Genomic DNA, 17,636 nt, shown 5'->3' on the forward strand with positions numbered 1-17,636 from the left:
AAGTATAAAACAGGACAATCTCGTAGAGTAATCAAGATGTAGAAAATAGGACAATCTCGTAGAATAATACGAATGTTATAGAAAACAGGACAATCTCGTAGAATAATCAAGAAGTATAAAACAGGACTCATGAGTAGAAAAGAAAATATTTCAGTAGAAGGAAACAGAATAATTCTTATTAGGAAACAGAAAAATTCAGTAGTAGGAAACAAGATAATTCAGGCGTAGGAGACAAGATAATTCGGGAGTAGGAAACAGAATAATTAAGGAGCAGGAGACAAGATAATTCAGGCGTAGGAGACAAGATAATTCGGAAGTAGGAGATAAGATAATTCAGGAGTAGGAAACAAAATAATTCAGGAGTAGGAAACAAGTTAATTCAGGCGTAGGAGTCAAGATAATTCAGGAGTAGGAAACAAAATAATTCAGGCGTAGGAGACAAGATAATTCAGGAGGTGGAAACAAGATAATTTAGGAGTAGGTAACAGAATAATTTTCTGAAGTAGGAAAGAAGTTAATTCAGCAGCAGGAGACAAGATAATTCAGGAGTAGGAAATAGGATAATTTATTAGTAGGAGCCAAGATAATTCAGCAGTATGTAACAGAATAGTTCAGGAGTAGGAAACCAGATAATTCAGGCGTAGGAGACAAGATAATTCGGGAGTAGGAGGCAAGATAATTCGGGAGTAGGAGAAAGATAATTCAAGAGAAGGAAACAAGATAATTCACGCGTATGTCACAGAATAATTCAGGAGTAGGAGACATGATAATTCAAGCGTAGGAGACAAGATAATTCGGGAGTAGGAGACAAGTTAATTCAGGCGTTGGAGGCAAGATAATTCGGGAGTAGGAAATAGCATAATTTAGGTGTGGGATACAAGAGAATTCAGGAGTAGGAAACAGGATAATTTAGGATTAGGAAACAGGCTAATTCTGGAGTAGGAAACAGAGTAATTCCGGGGCAGGGAATAGGAAAACCAAGAAAACCTAAGAACCATAGAAAACAGGAAAGCTTTTAAAAGAAACAATTAACAATATTCTGATTTAAATTTGATCTCGATCTCGATACAGAAAGGATTCAAATAGTAACTCTTGTGAATATAAGCAGTGATATGGTTATGCATATTATCTGAACATCAAACCATGTGTTTCCAAGTTTATTAATTATCTCCTTTACTCCCAACCTTGTTCCATTATTCCATACATTGTAGATAACAAAGTTAAGGTTTTATCTCCTCCAAACTTCATCATATTCTCTCTCCTTCGTATAATCTATATAATCCACAAAAAGGGACTATGCGCAGATTTAGAAAGTCAGTTGGATATATTTGGGATTTATTTTTATTATCGGTACGTTGTCGTCGTCGTATATATCAATATAATGAAGACGACGTTCGATTTTAATTATGGATTTGTACCAAGCTTTTAAACATCATTGATGCACATAAACATTAAAAAGAAAAGGTGTCAATTAACAGATTCTCTTTTTTCATTTGTTAACTTGTAATTTTTGATTTGTTAGAAATCAAAACTTAAAAAGAAAAGGCGCACCGGGCCAATTATTAAAACTTCCTTGTGATTCAGCCAAATGTTGCCAGCTCTCGAGCGAAACTATATAAGAATTTTGCTTTTGAAGCTGATAAGAATCCTGGACAATTAAAAACTTTTGGAAATCAAAGGCTGAACCTTTTTTACCTTATGTCCAAATAAATCTACCCCTTAGAACGATTAATCCACGTTTTTATTTATTTATTTTTCAGCAGGTTGCACACAGCTCTGTAAACCATCTAGGGGAGATAAAATTATCTGTAATTAGAGTAAGGAATGTTCCACGTTAATTTCCAAAAGTTTTTTGACAGGTTTATAATTCTTAACAGCTTCAGAAAAGGTTCCGCATGGCCTTTACGGGTACAAATTGATCCAGAAAAAAATTAAAACCTTGCTAAAAATACCAAGTCTAGGGCTACAAAAAAGTATGGATGAGTTTGTGGGAAAAAATCTTAAACCAATTGTTTCACCTTTTCATAGCTGCCTGGATTTCTGTGCTTTAACTAATTCATCCAGTTAGATCTTTTGATGTCCGTCAAATTCCCTTCGAGTGAATAAATGTTGACCATGCTAGATTTGATGCCATAATAATCTAGAAAAAATGCTAGATTTGATGCCATAATAATCTAGAAAAATGCTAGATTTGATGCCATAATAATCTAGAAAAAATGTTCGTTTGTGTATTAAAAAAGTTTGATGCTTATAGTTGTAAATATTTTATTAAAAAAGACCAAGTTTGACATTTATTGGATAACTTGATGAGAAAACATAGAATAAAAAATAAATTGAATTAGTTTCCCTTCAGTTTGGCTGCAACACAGAAACTTCTGATTAGATTTTGAAAACATATGTAATTCATCTAGAAATTAGCCCTGATTCTTACCTACAGGGATATAGTTATCTTTATACATACTCCTAATTAGCCCTGATTCTCACCTACAGGGATATAGTTATCTTTATACATACTCCTAATTAGCTTCTCTTAACATCTTACAAGGAGTAATTTCTCCAATCTATGTATAATCCTAGGGGTTTCTGAATCCATAATGTACGAAAAAAGTAAACGAGTTCAAATTAGTTTTTTACCTTTCTTTTATTTTTCAGATACTTCCAGTATACAGTATTTTATTTACTAATAATAACAATAAAAGGATTTGTATCGTACAATTTAAATTTTGATAATTAAACTATTTATATATATTATATTTATATCTACTGTATCTGCAGATTTATTTAATGTTTAATAAATAATTGTTAAAATATCGGAAGAATTTTTTTTCAGGCCATACGTTTTACAGTTTAATCTTAATACATTTGCCAAAACCAAAACCATAAAAACTCATTTATAATAATTACTTGGAAAATATATAGATTTTCACAAGAAAAATGAATCAACTAGATCGGGTTGTATTGTATGTTGAAAAGCTCATGAAGGAGTTATTTAGAAAGTACATACACGACATTTTGTAAATTTACAGCTTACAATATCTGAGTGTTAACAGGATTGTTTACAAAATATAAGAGAAACCACGAATTTCAAACAATAAAAATGATTATAAATGTTCACAGTTCATTATAAAGTCTTATGTTGGTTGTTAATTTAACTAATACTTAAACAAAATCAAATAAAATTTAAAAAAGTTAAAATTATTAATCTAGAAAACTCTTTCAAAGATCACGATCGATAAAAGTGCAAGCTTTAAGTTTATCAGGAGCAAAATTTTAAAAATATCTAGGGGAGAGGGGGTTCTAGACAGAAATGAGAAGCTCTTTAAATTTTGACATTTTAGAGAAAAAAATTTAAGAGAAAAAGGGTTATTTGAACATAATAAACTAAATCTTGGTCAACTCTAACAACTGTCGATAAAGCGCCTTGAACAAAATTGTTCAGCCAAAGTTACATATTTCTCGAGAAACCGATTAAAAGTATATTTAAAAACCCCCTCCGGAATTTGTTTTAGACATGATAAATCACTATAAGATAAAATGTTACAACGGGGGGAAGAACTCCCCTGCACCAACCATAACAAGTAACAGGCTGTGCTGGATTGTTTATATTTGATATAAAATAATCTGAAGTTTGAGAAATATTAAGTTTATGCTTGGCATTATTTACAATTTATAGACCTTTTTGTACAATTTAAAATTGGTTAATTATGATATACAATACATGGATGAAAACAATTTTAATTTCTTAATTTTTGTATTCTTTGAGCTCACCCTGCAGTTGGGTGTATTCCTCACAGAGTATATATAAGTTGAGGTTGATTTCAATTATCTTGTTAGAAACCTAGATAATTTAACTCTAGGTATTCACAACTGCACAGGACAGGTTCAAATGGTATATTGGAGCAGATAAGCAATTCAATCCATTTCACTTCATTAAATTATCTCTATTATAGTTCTATATTATTATTAAACTGATATCTGCAATACTGCTAATATTTGTTGGATAAAGAAGTAAACTGATAAAATATGTCTATCGAATATGTACTGTATATATATATGAAGCAGAAGTATTGGTTCACAACTCTTATTGCTGGTTTGTCTCTTTAAACTTGAGAACAAGTTCAATACTACAATTTAGAGAGTTCACTGTTTATCACAGGTTTATCACAAGATATCTGATCCTTCCCATCCTTCGGGTTCAAGTTCAGCTCCGGGTAGTGCTGGAGTTAGACAACCTTCTCCAGGGTTAAATCGCACTAATTCTGACATCTGAACAGGTTTACTCCGTCGTTTTAATCTCTCAGAACCATCTCTCCGGTTGCTCCGTCGCTCCAGAGTCTGGGTTCCCTCGTGTAAACTCCTTCTCTGGTTTGAACTGCCTGGATCTCCTCGAAAGGATTGAAAAGCTGCTCCCTGAACCTGATCCACTCCTGCTCCTTCCTCGTCCCACGGGACTGCTCCCGTACTTCGAGCAGAAGATAATCTGCTCCCTGTACTGCTCCCTGAGGACCAAGGAACTGTGCTGGTACTCCGTGCAGATGTAAGCTTACTCCCTGTATTACTCTGAGATGACCAAGGAACAGTTCCAGTGCTCTGGGTTGAGGAAACACCACTATCCGCCAGATTATCTCGAGACCTAGATATAATCTTAATACAATACCGCCAACATTTATTTCCCAAATATTTTCTAATCCTTATATCTCTGCAACCGGATCTTTGATATTTCAAACTCCGATTTCTTCTATATGCAACAATAAACTTTTGAAATATCAAAGGTATACATCGTCATGTTGCGGAGATAAAGTAATTAGAAAATAAAAGCTGAAGATGATCACTTCCTTTTTAAAAAGATGATAAATCATCATTTCGTTTAATTTTTGATGCTTTCATTTTATTTATTTGTATCACATACCTTAACAATGGGAAACGAGTTCACTCCACAAACTCGGATATTATAATCCTTTGCAACCCAATGTCTGTCGTACGATATTTAAAACTATGCATTCTCTTGGATCAAATAGTCCAAGTTACACTATCAGGTTGAAAAGATATTGGGATTAGAAAAGTTAAGTTTGTGGCAAAAACTCAGTTCCTTTGACTCGACTTTCAGCATAAATATATTATGGGTTTAGCATGAAATTATATCTCAGAGTAAATAGTTAAATAGTTTCAACTCACCCCAGGGACTTGAGCGTGTTTGTAGATTGATACTGAGGTCTAAGATCAGTTTGAGGTCTACTAAAATCCAATCTATCGTATCCTAAACCTTCTCCCAGTCTCTCCTCTATATCTACAGTAGAGTAATAGTTATGTCAGAAGCTGCCAAGAAAAGGCTGAAAAATAAGTCAACAGACGGTTGGATTTTTTAGGAAACCAAAAAACAATGAATTTGTAAACTTTTTAAAGTGACTGTCGAACTAATTTCAAAAAAAAATTTCTATCTTGAACAGAGATAAATTCTGTCACTTTCATGCCTTGACTCTGCTGCATAAATCCTTGTCATTCTAAAAAGAACCAATTCAGCCTGAAACCCAAAGAAATCTTCGTAATTTTTGCTCTAACAACGATAATTTCGAGCATGTTGTTTCTCTTTTAAATGAAGTGACAATTGAAACATACATGGAAAGTAAAAAAACAATGTTTATAATATTAGAGCAGCAAAATGATTTTAGAAAAAAAATTGAAAAAACGTCAGAACTCAGAACACTTTTGTAAATAAAGCGCCTGAAACNGGGGGGTTCACATAAGTTTGAAGATAAAAGTGCAAATGCTTACCTGCAGTTTGTTTATTGACCAGACCCTTACTAATCTCATCATATACATTTTCTAGCTCACGGTTATCCTAGATAGATAGATAGGTAGATAGATAGATATAAAGGCAGAAAGACAGTTCATAAAAAGTAAGATAGATAGATAGATTTACAATATAATTTTAAGTATTTGAATGCATTTAAATAAATTAATAAAGGTTTATGAGGAAGAATGTGGGAGGAGGGGGAGAAATCCATGTAAAAAAGGGGGTTTTAAAATCATAAATAATAAATGATAGATAGATTTACAACATAATTTTAAGTATTTGAATGCATTAAATAAAATAATAAAGGTTTATGAGAAAGAATGTTATTAGATTCAAAACTACCTATTTTTAGCAATTCAATTAAATTTTCCTGATCGAGTCATTGATAGTTAATTTTGTAGATTCAGATATTGTTTATGCTTTAATTACCTTGATATTGTCTATAGCGTTGTATAAGTTAATGTTTGGATTTGTATAGTCAGCATCTTCACATTTCTTCCTGTGCAAACTAGAGTAGGAGAACCCGGAACCACTGCATCCTACTCCTACAGCACGGTAAAATTAGTAAAAAGATAAATGAAAAATGAATAAATAGATGGATAGAATACTTACTGAATGAAAAGTAAGATAATTTAATACATAAATGAATAGAAAGATAAATGAATTCACAAATAAATATGATACCGAGGTAATTAACAGATAATTAAATGAATGAAAACGTTAATAAATGAATTCATAGATTTATAGTATAATAACTAAATAGATTGATAGATAAATGAATGAATAGATGAATAGATTGATAATTAAATTTATTATATGAAGGATACCAAGTAAATGAATACATTGATAAATAAACTGGTAGATAAATAGTATACTAACTAAATGAATAGATAGATAAATTAATAAATAGATGGAGTAGATAGATAAATAGATAAATGAATGAATAGATGAATAGATGGATAGATAGGTTTATTTTCCAAGTATCCTATATAGTGTTAAGGTGCCAACTTAAGTTAATCATTCTTGATCACTGGAAGGGAGTGAGCAAAGAGGGGAGAGGGGGTTGATCATAGAGAGGGAATTGATTCAAGATTGCCAATGGATGTCAGGGTAAAGGTTAATAGAACCATACTCTATATATAGGACATGTTGCTAAAAAATAAAGTTTATAGGATTTAAGAAAGGAGGATAGGAAGGGTCTGACTTTTTTTAAGGGGTTGTATGTAATGGAAATTATAGAGGGACAGTTAGTACTATAAGAACCGTCAGTATTTCAGTAAATTGTATTTATGGAAAAGGGATGTTTATGTAAACTTTTCTTTAAGAAAAATACAATACAATTCATCTTGTTGTGAACTTGTGTTCCAAAAGTAGTAAAAATCTACTTTGCATTCTATTCTTTTGGATGCAATCATAATTGGTGCACATTGAGTTTTATTACCATCTGTCATGATGTATTAATGGTAAAATTATATTCTGTAATGATGATTGGATGTAAACTGTATTTTACTATATTAATGCATCCATTATTGATAATATGTGAATAAAAACTTCATATACAAATACAAAAGAAGTTGTACGGACTTGTACCACTGTATGTTCAATTTTATTAAAAAGTGATAAGTGATAAATAACTTATAACATACGTAGTTTATCCTGCATTCTCTTAACATGTTAATCAGCATCACTGTGCAGTGTTCACAGATCTTTTATGGTATGATGCATGCAAAATCACATGTATATTTAATTCTGTTAATAGTGACTATGATGCATACCTGAAAGTTGCATCACTGCCTAGTTGTATTGTGCAGTGATGCATATATAAAGAATGTTGAAGATTAATGACCTAACGTCCTGGTATAATGAGGAGTCCTTGTATTGATAATATACTCTTGTAATCATCTCAGGGGTGTGTACTGTGTACTGAGTATTGTGTTCATTGTAGTACTTTTTATTTGAAATCTTATATTTGATTATTCCCCCCACNTCTATTCCGAATACTTATTTATACTTACACCCCTGACTCATCCATCTGGTTGTACAATATACAATGAGAAGAAATCTCTGAGTTTCCCCTTATCACTATCAGATTAGAATATAGGCAACAAGATACCAGATAAATAGGAAGATACACAGAGAAAATTAATATATATTTGAAGTTCCCTCTGCAAATATATATGCATTAATGCAAATATCATAATTTTATCAAATTGCAAAAATTAAAACAGAGCAAATATCAGTTGTACAACAACAACTAAAAGCATTTTTACCTTTTTCACTGGTACAATCAGACAGGTCGTCTTCCTCAAGATAATGCGCGCACGCCGCGGCACGTTCTCGTTCATTCAAACGATTCTTATTATTTAACCGGTTGTTCAGCCTAAATATTTAAACACTTTAGATTATTTGATTATTTACTACATGAAGTTTTATCAATTTAAAAAAATATTTTTTAGTCAATAAATACATTTACAATTACATTGATACATTTTCAAAAAAAAAATAACATGAAACCAACCTGATATTATTTAAAGGTTCTATATTTGTTAGAGGTGATGAGGGACGGTATGTTGTGTATACAGGATTATCAAAATGATGTCCATCTAAAATAAAAATATTCACATTTTTATTTCTTATGACTAACTAGTAACTATGATGAACAAATAAAGTTTAACAAAAAGTGAAAACAAATGAAAAATTATAAATTGAATTAAAAGAAAAATAAAATATTAAAATTAATAATGCGAAAAGTTAACCATGCAGGGCCAGGGATCAACAGTTTTAAAATTATTGTAAAAGCTTTATTTGTAACTAATAAAAATTTGCATTTGCCCTCCTTTCCCCCTTCGAATCTTTTATACCTTCATTCTCATATACATGCTCTTCCTTTAACTCCCTTTTCGAGTTCAGGTTCTCCGAGTTAGAATAGGGAGGGGGACCACTTGGGGTATATGGAGGGGGTCCTAGAGAGGTAGGACCAGGGAGTGGTTCCCCTGGCAAAGAATACAGGTTTTCATCATACTCTTCAGCTACAAGGGCGAACAAACAAAAAATTAATATAAAAATAATATAAAATTAATATAAAATTAATAACAAAATAAATAAAAATAAATAAATAACGTGCAGGCAAATATGTTACTTTAACTTACCTTGTTGGGTACTAGGGTTAGCTCTGTAGTGAACATGTGCAAACTCAGTTTTTAGTCTGTGAAACCTATGATTAAGGTACACAGGTCAAAATATAGACCATCACAAGATTAATGACACTCAACATTAATTAATAAAGGTTTTCAGTTAAAAAATGGCAACAGAATAAACAAAAATTCCATCCCAGTTTACTATTTCTTATTTCTTGAGTGTATGCTTGGTTTAATGTTTTTTTTCTTTTTAGTTTAATGAAATTATGTAAGTATAATCTTTACATGTTTTTAGTTTTAACTACATAAGGTAGGAAAACGACTTTTTATTTTTTCTTTCGTGGGCTCAACAGTTCGTGGTTAAACTTATGTTAGCTAAATATCAGAAAAATCCCTTTAGTTTTAGTTTTAAATTGTAATTTGCGAAATATATTCATCTTGATTAACAATCTGTGTCCTTCCTTCGTCGATAGCAGACGACAAGAACGATAACGATGACCGTGGCGGCAGCTGTAATGATAAATATAAAGATGGTTGCCGCCTGCCCAATACTATCACTAGGACCTAGCTGAGGGTTCAAATCCCAGGTTCCTCCGGGCTCAGATACAGGAACAGTACAGTTCGGACCTTAACAAACAAACTATAAGAAAAGTTTTTCAAAAAAAAAAAAATTCCCCAATTTTCTTTAATACTTAAATCTGTGCAAACTGATGTTGAAAACCTTTGATACAACTTTGAGTTCTGCCAGATCAAACAGTTAAAATTTGAAATAGCAAAGGTTTAACTCGCAAAGATAAAGGTATTCTTGAATTAGAGTTTGTGTCAAGTGTTCAGTCCAGAGCTTAAAATTAAGTTTTTAGGAAAAAAAGAGTTAAATAAAATGTTGTGAAATTCAAAATTTGAGATAAAGAAACAACATCTAGAACGAAAAGGGATAGCAACATATGTTTTAAAATTTTCTGAAAAAGGGATTTAAGAATTAATTAATGTAATATGTAACTGAACAGTGAAGATTTAAATTGTCTCCCGCAAAAAAAAACATCTTTTTAAAAAGAAAATAACTTAAATTCTTTTATTACGCTTGTAAAACTCAGTATGAAAGACGTAAAAAAACCTGAAGAAGGTTTAATGTGTTTCTGTTAGAACTGAAAAAGAATGGCGGCAGCTGAAATCCTGAGATTAATTCTAAATTTTACAATTTAGACAGTAGACAGGAGAGAACTAGGTTTTTAATTAACCCGCAGAGTAATAAATTAAACATCCATTCAATTAATTAATAAATCCTTTTACATTCTAACAGAAACCCTTTGCCTCACCAGACGATGAATTAATTTAAACTGCATAGTCATCATTTCCATCTTAATATTTAAAATTATAATTCGCGGATTTTAAAAACTGAAAAATCAATATTTATAAATACCGTGATAGCTGGGTTGGCAGACACATCCTAGGGTTGGATGACACAGGTAGTTTGAGCCAAGGCATTGACAAGCATGCTCACAGTCCTATAAAACGAGAAACAATCACTTAAAGGAATTGTCTATTATATAAAAAAATTGTTGTTTGGCATTTTCTGATCCATTGTGTATACTATACACGTATAATAATGTACATTTATAAAATATATTAGTATGTTCTATCATTTTAACAAACAATGAGGGTTTATCTTAATCACATTTATTTCGGGGGTTATGCTTTATCTGAAGATTATGATCTCAATAAAAATATCACAAACATATATTAAAATGGTTTGATTCCTAAATGCAGATTGGATTGTTAAAAACTTAAAAGTTAAAAAATGACGGAATAAAGATTTCAATGTAAACATAACGGATTTGAGATCGGAGATTTTAAGATGGCGGATTTAAAATGGCGCATTCAAGATCAGAGATTCATGACGTCGGACTCAAAATGGCGGCTTTAAGATAACGACCTACCTGTCCGAAATATCCTTCAGGGCAGAGTTGAGAGCACCGTGTCCCAGTATACCCAGGCTGGCATTTACAACGTCCATCCACAGGGTTACAACTGGCTCCTAAACAAATAATATTTAATTAAGACTTGAATGGCACAGTTATAAGTTTTTTTAAAGAATTAAAAGCATATAAGTAGAAATATTTTAATAATTTCCTCAAAATAAGGCCGACAAAAATTAAAACATTGAGGTTTATTTATTCTTTCAAACTGGCTTACTTTCTGGCTGGTTGTGTAAAGGTGAAGATATTTGAAAAAATTGCAAAGAATTTGCCACAATATTTACAATTTGAGACCTTTTCAACACAAAGATTCTTTAAATCCGGTCTCTTGCATTGGAGCAAATATTGTTTTTAGCAGAGAGTTGAGAGAATCCGCTCGGAAATGTACAAACGATTAAGATAAACTCTGGGCTGAGCCTTTCAGAGCTTAGATTTAATTATTGCAATCAAAATGCATTTATATTATCCCGCTAGCAATGCACAGGATTATTGTCAAGTTTTTACAAATCCTCAATTTTTATTAGTCCTAAAATAAAACCTTTTAAAAATTCCCGTAATAGTTGTAAGCTAAACTTCACTCAAGAATTAAAGCTTTATTCAGATAAAACTAATATTACTAATAATTCATCGGTAAACTGTTCCTAAACTTTTTAAAGTGACAGTTTTTCCTTAACACCACTCGTTATTTCTTACTTTCTTATAGTTACAGATTTTTTAAATATTTTCGACAAAAGAATTCTTGATTCTTGTAAGTTCATCTCTGATTTCGGACAGATACTTGTACAATTACATGGAACTGACATCTTGATGCTTACACATAGAACCAGATACAATTGAAAGAATTATCGTCTTTCGATGGGTTCGGACACTTAATAACAGCTAACCAGGCTTGTTATTAAAGAGTATATTTAAAGCTGCCAGTAGTAAAATCTGAATCCAGCTAGGTAAAAAACCTCCATTCTTCTGGTTCATACAGCCTTAATTATGAATGCAGGCCTTTCATGTTACTTGTAGTTCCATTTTTTTCTTTTCCATTTTCCCTGGCTAAAGTTTCTCTAGATTGCCATTTTCTCTCTCTCTCTCACCCTGTATCTCTGAATACTTTTAAAAGCGCCTAAGAAAACCTAGTTGTTGCTTCACTGAAAGCTTAATGTACACTCCTTGCCTAACCTTTCTTATACCATTTGTCATTATAATAGAGGAATTCTGACAATGGATCCTTAGAATTTCCAAACCCTGCTTAGCAGTGACTTTTATTTTTCCAACCTGTAAGAATATACATAATAAATATGAACAATAGCTGGATCAAAAAGCTGTATTATCAATCCACAACATAACCTGTCAGAGAAATTTGACACCTCTGCATGGAACACAAATAAAAACTTTCTATTCTACTTAATTTGAAATTTATATCCCAAGATATCAAATTGGAAAACTAGTATGAAAAAGAAAATTGCAAAAACAGAGAGCTGCAGCTCTGGGCAATATGCGTAATAATAGAGAGAAACAAAAGCAGAATATGTGTCAAAATACGTTTTTTCCTTGTCTACAAGGGATTAGAATGCATAGATCTACAAGAGAGGAACAGAATATGGATGTATGATCGCTAAAAAGAAGATACGATTGGACATCAAAAGGCAAGTTTTTGTCATCCTTTCCTTTAAACTTTTTACCAAATAAACATTTATTTTCCCAAGTTCAGAGAATAAAACCATAAAAATGTCTGCGTAAACATATTTTACTTTAAAAAAGGGGGGAATTATTTTACAAGAAAATATCCACCCCTGCTTAAATGGAAACAAAGATATTGGGGTTTTTGGTTTAAACCTCGGCGTCTCCTCATGTATTTTAAAATTAATCATCCAATAGTTCGTAGTAGAAAAAGACCAAAATACCAAGCTTCTATCTACTGGTTGTAAACAAGCCATATAATCTCATTTTTCTCTTCGTAATCTCTTACTACAAACTTGAGAATTCATTTTTCAACATCCCTTCTCCTTCCTTTCCCCGCATTAATAATATATTTTTCTTCTTTTGGGAGAAAAAAAGGATATTTTCTATTCCGAATATCTCAAGTTTAACAATATTATTTTGTTGAGGTTGACAAAAATAAAAGTATAGTAAACAACAAATAAAACTGTTGACCTGGAATACAAAACTTCATATTATTCCTTTCAAATTTTATACAAACAAGATAATTAACTTAGAATGATTTCACAACCAAATCAGTCTTAAGCATTATGAGAAAAAAAGTAAAAAAAAAGATTAAATACAAATAAAAATTACTTCAGTGGTCTGCCTTTATATCAATACAATGAAGACACTTTTATTTTCAAGTTTTAATTTCCAGCGAGATTTTTTTTTTTAATTTTCAAGTTTAAATGTAAACAAAGAGAAGACAGTTTCTCTTTGAGCCCATGTTTATGTGTATTCATATGTTTTGAAAGCTTGTTAAAAATCAAAATTGAAAGAGAAAGTTGTCTTCATTGTCTTCGCTGAAACCCCTAGGCCTGATCAATCACTGTTTACTATAACAGCAGTTCTCAGTCCCTTCTCCTTACACGCCTAAGTAGAATGTAAAATCTCCTTAAAGTTCTTAAGCGTAATTTTAAGTAACCTTCCATGCAAAGATAGCTATGCCTGATTTACAACAGCCTATATTTGAAACCTTAATCTTATCAAGAATGGGGAAGATATCGTAGCCATTCTGACTAGAAAAGTTTAATTTCTTTGAATTTTTCTATTGTTTCTTATAAGTAAGAAATTAAGTCCCTTAAACCAGAATGCATATTGCATAAGTACCAATCCCTCTTCTTTTAAAATATTTCTTACGAACATTTTTTTCGACCACTTACCATTATGGCAGTAGCAGTCATGAGTGCAGCCTGGGCCAAACCGTCCCGGCGCACAAGGTTGGGAGCAGTCCGTTCCCATCCATCCACCTGGACACCGACAACTTCCGGACACGTGGTAACAGTCGCCGTTGTTTTTACAGTCACATCTAAATGAAATAATATGATAATAACGAACAGTTACTTGAAAGGTCTTTACGCTAATCTCAGGCCTAACCTAAGCCGTAGCTTCAGGGTTACGATCTGTGGGGCCGGGGGGGTGAAATATGACAGCTTTTTGGTATATTTATATTTAAAATTTTATTAATTTTCCCAATTCAGTTATTAAAACCCTAATACCCAACACAAAAAAAAACCATAAAATAGAAAGGACTGGTTGTTGACTGGTTTGTATTTAATATTAGAAATATGAGGATATTCAGCTGTTTTTTTGATTGAATAATAAATTGATAAAAATAGAAAGAATACTTGTCAAAAGGAGGGAATTTAGGGTTTCCAGCAAAAAAGGGAAATCGTGTCGCGAAAATTTTCGCATTTTTTCGCATTTCGTTCATTCACAAGAAATGCAAAAAATTTAGTTTTTTTCGCGAAATTTTGCTTCAAAAATGCGAATTTTAGCGAAATAGGAAATGCGAAAATTTCGCGAAAAAAGGCGAACGTTTTGCGAAAAAAAATACTGCGAAAATTTCGCTAAAAAATCCGGAATTATTAAAAAAATGCAAAATTTTGGCGAAAATTCATGAAAACAATAATTTTTCTGAGATTACAAAACGCATATTCCGCGAAATGCAAAATTTCCGTGAAATTTCGCTTTGTTTTAGCATTTTTCGCTTTTTTCATTCTCGCGAAAAAATGCGAAATTTCGCTATAAAGTTTGCGAAATACGAACCAAATTTTCGCATTTTTTCGCGAAATTTTTCGTTTGCTGGAAACCCTAGGAAGGAATAATTTTAAGAAAATAAATATCCCTGCCCACCTTCCCATACATCTCCTGCCATAGGTTCCACTAGGACAGGGTTCCATACAGAAGTATCCCATGTATCCTGGAGTACACTCACACTGTCCTGTTTTATGTTCACAAACACCATAACCTAGATGAAAATTAGATTCAGGGTAATAAGCTGGCTTCTACACACAACATGGAAATTATCATTGTTCAAAATAAAGAAAGCATTACTTTACTTTTATTGCCGTGGAAATATAAGAAAATGCTTAAGAGGGTAGAAGATTAGATTATCTTTAAAAAGATCCTGGAATAATGACATTTCTAACACACTCAACAAAACTCAAGAAAATATTTTAAAGAAGCCATGCTAAATATTTAGAACAGGTCGGAGAATAAATATTTTGTATCTCCCTCTCAGAGTATATATATTTTTTGCCTACGGGAAATTCTTTTGCATTTTATTTAAGAAATAAAAAAGTTTTGTTGGGAACAATTGAATAGAGTCTTTGCCACAAACTCATATTTTCTAAAACACGATATCGTAGATATTTCAAACTTTAATTATTTGATCAAAAAAATCATGGTTTAAAGTATCTAAGGTCTACAATATTGGATTGGAAAAGATATAAGGATTAGAAATTTAGAGCTTATGACAAGATTCAACTTCTTTTCAAGAAAAAATCAAATAGTTCATAGTTTCTAATTTCTATAGCAATTTTATGTTTGTAAATATATTTCAACTCACAAGAGTAGCCTTTAAACAATATCTGAGTAACAATTGAGGAAAATACGATTGTTTTTTTTTAAATCATTAACAGACAAGCTCGTTCTTTGAACTTGTCTCTACTGCATACAATCCGCAAGTCACTTATTTAAAAATTCCCGTAATTAATAATTGAGAAAAACAAATATTTCTCTCAGAACAAATATTTCTATTAGAACAAATATTTCTCTCAGAACAAATATTTCTATCAGAACAAATATTTCTATCAGATCAAATATTTCTATCAGAACAAATATTTCTATAAGATCAAATATTTCTATCAGACCAAATATTTCTATCAGATCAAATATTTCTATCAGATCAAATATTTCTATCAGAACAAATATTTCTCTCAGAACAAATATTTCTAACAGAACAAATATTTCTATTAGAACAAATATTTATCTCAGAACAAATATTTCTATCAGAACAAATATTTCTATCAGAAAAAATATTTCTATTAGAATAAATATTTCTAACAGAACAAATATTTCTATCAGAAAAAATATTTATATCAGATTAAATATTTCTATCAGAACAGATATTTCTATCAGAACAAATATTTCTATCAGAACAAATATTTCTATCAGATCAAATATTTCTATCGAACAAATATTTCTAACAGAACAAATATTTCTATCATTATTGTTCAGTCAAAGTTTCGTATGGTAGCATTGTAAGATGTGCATGCATATAGAGGGTAACTGGAATAACGTCTACAATCCCTTTTATTGAACTTTAATTGGCATGACAAGGATGACTCGAGAGTATTGTGAAATTAAGTTAACAAGGAGTTCTAAGAGAAAACAGTGTGAGAAGTTGTCTAAAACTATTTACTATTTCCTCAGTGTAAGAAGCAATCTAATCAACCAATTTTAGAAAGGATTAGAGTCACATTTTCTACATTTTCTACATTTTCTACATTTTCTACACACAAATAAAGCACTGGATCCAAACCGGTACAAGGATAGACGTTTCTAGTGTTTACTCGTACCAGCTCGTCTAGTGTACCCGCTATGTGGTTTACCAAACGCGTTTTAACAAAATTAGGCGGGCTGAACTTATGTGAACAATCTTGAGCACTAGACCTGACAATGATAAATAATTGATCTGAATTGTTCAATGTTTCCATGCAACGGAACTTCACAACAAATTCTAATTTTCGAAACAAATATATCTTAAATTTTAAACAGCTGATATTTGAACCTTTAATATTTCAAGTGTTGATCCAACAGGACTCTTAGTTTGACATGTGAAAGGTTACATTTTTGTTCATCTCAATAACTCTTCAATAAGAGGAGTTATGATTAAAACCATAGATTTAATCTTACGTACAATTACTTTAGTTTGAAGCGAGGCTAGATCTATGTTTGTGCCGTATTCAAGTAACTTACTTGCTATACAGGGAGGACAAGCTTGTCTACAGTTTATTCCATAGAATCCTTTAGGACAATGTATATCACATTTAGGCCCAGAGAATCCAGGGGCACAGCTACACTGACCAGTCTCAGGATCACAGGAGCTTCCTATATATAAGAGTTTATTTAGATCTAGAGAACCATAGGCTGCAGCTACACTGACCAGTCTCAGGATCACAGGAGCTTCCTAAATATAGGAGTTTATTTAGGTCTAGAGAACCATAGGCTGCAGCTACACTGACCAGTCTCAGGATCACAGGAGCTTCCTAAATATAGGAGTTTATTTAGGTCTAGAGAACCATAGGCTGCAGCTACACTGACCAGTCTCAGGATCACAGGAGCTTCCTAAATATAGGAGTTTATTTAGGTCATGATCACAGGAGCTTCCTAAATACAGGAGTTTATTTAGGTCTAGAGAACCCGGGGCTGCAGCTACACTGACCAGTCTCAGGATCACAGGAGCTTCCTAAATACAGGAGTTTATTTAGGTCTAGAGAACCCGGGGCTGCAGCTACACTGACCAGTCTCAGGATCACACGAGCTTCCTAAATTTAGGAGTTTATTTAGATCCAGACAATCCAGGGACACAGCTACACTGACCAGTCTCAGGATCACACGAGCTTCCTATATATCAAATAAAGGAGTTTGCGAATATTTAAAAATAATTGCATTTTAAAGCTAGGATGTTAAAAGAGACTGTAAGCGTAATTTCAAGTGACCTTCCATGCAAATATGACAATGTTCAATTTC

The 17,636-nt window shown here is 32.0% G+C and overlaps 1 protein-coding gene across 3 annotated transcripts in view; it reads right to left on the reverse strand.

Annotated features, from left to right (window-relative positions):
- Nucleotides 1-3,680: 3,680 nt before the first annotated feature.
- The window catches only part of LOC111712268 (protein draper), a 56,168-nt gene continuing 42,212 nt past the window's right edge, over nt 3,681-17,636 (reverse strand). For 2 of the 3 annotated variants that reach the window (XM_023486948.1, XM_023486873.1), the window contains exons 18-31: nt 16,863-16,994; nt 14,736-14,850; nt 13,763-13,908; nt 10,869-10,966; nt 10,352-10,436; nt 9,393-9,558; nt 8,944-9,008; nt 8,656-8,823; nt 8,313-8,397; nt 8,065-8,174; nt 6,224-6,339; nt 5,773-5,839; nt 5,176-5,287; nt 3,681-4,633 (exon numbers count right to left, since the gene is read on the reverse strand). In XM_023486948.1, the coding sequence (XP_023342716.1) occupies nt 4,162-4,633; nt 5,176-5,287; nt 5,773-5,839; nt 6,224-6,339; nt 8,065-8,174; nt 8,313-8,397; nt 8,656-8,823; nt 8,944-9,008; nt 9,393-9,558; nt 10,352-10,436; nt 10,869-10,966; nt 13,763-13,908; nt 14,736-14,850; nt 16,863-16,994 (1,937 nt within the window). In that variant the 3' untranslated portion in view covers nt 3,681-4,161. The remainder of the gene's footprint in view (nt 4,634-5,175; nt 5,288-5,772; nt 5,840-6,223; nt 6,340-8,064; nt 8,175-8,312; nt 8,398-8,655; nt 8,824-8,943; nt 9,009-9,392; nt 9,559-10,351; nt 10,437-10,868; nt 10,967-13,762; nt 13,909-14,735; nt 14,851-16,862; nt 16,995-17,636) is intronic. The other variant, XM_023487021.1, reaches the window with a different exon arrangement.

Source organism: Eurytemora carolleeae, unplaced genomic scaffold (assembly GCF_000591075.1).
Source record: "Eurytemora carolleeae unplaced genomic scaffold, Eaff_2.0 scaffold19, whole genome shotgun sequence".
Taxonomy (NCBI): domain Eukaryota; kingdom Metazoa; phylum Arthropoda; class Copepoda; order Calanoida; family Temoridae; genus Eurytemora; species Eurytemora carolleeae.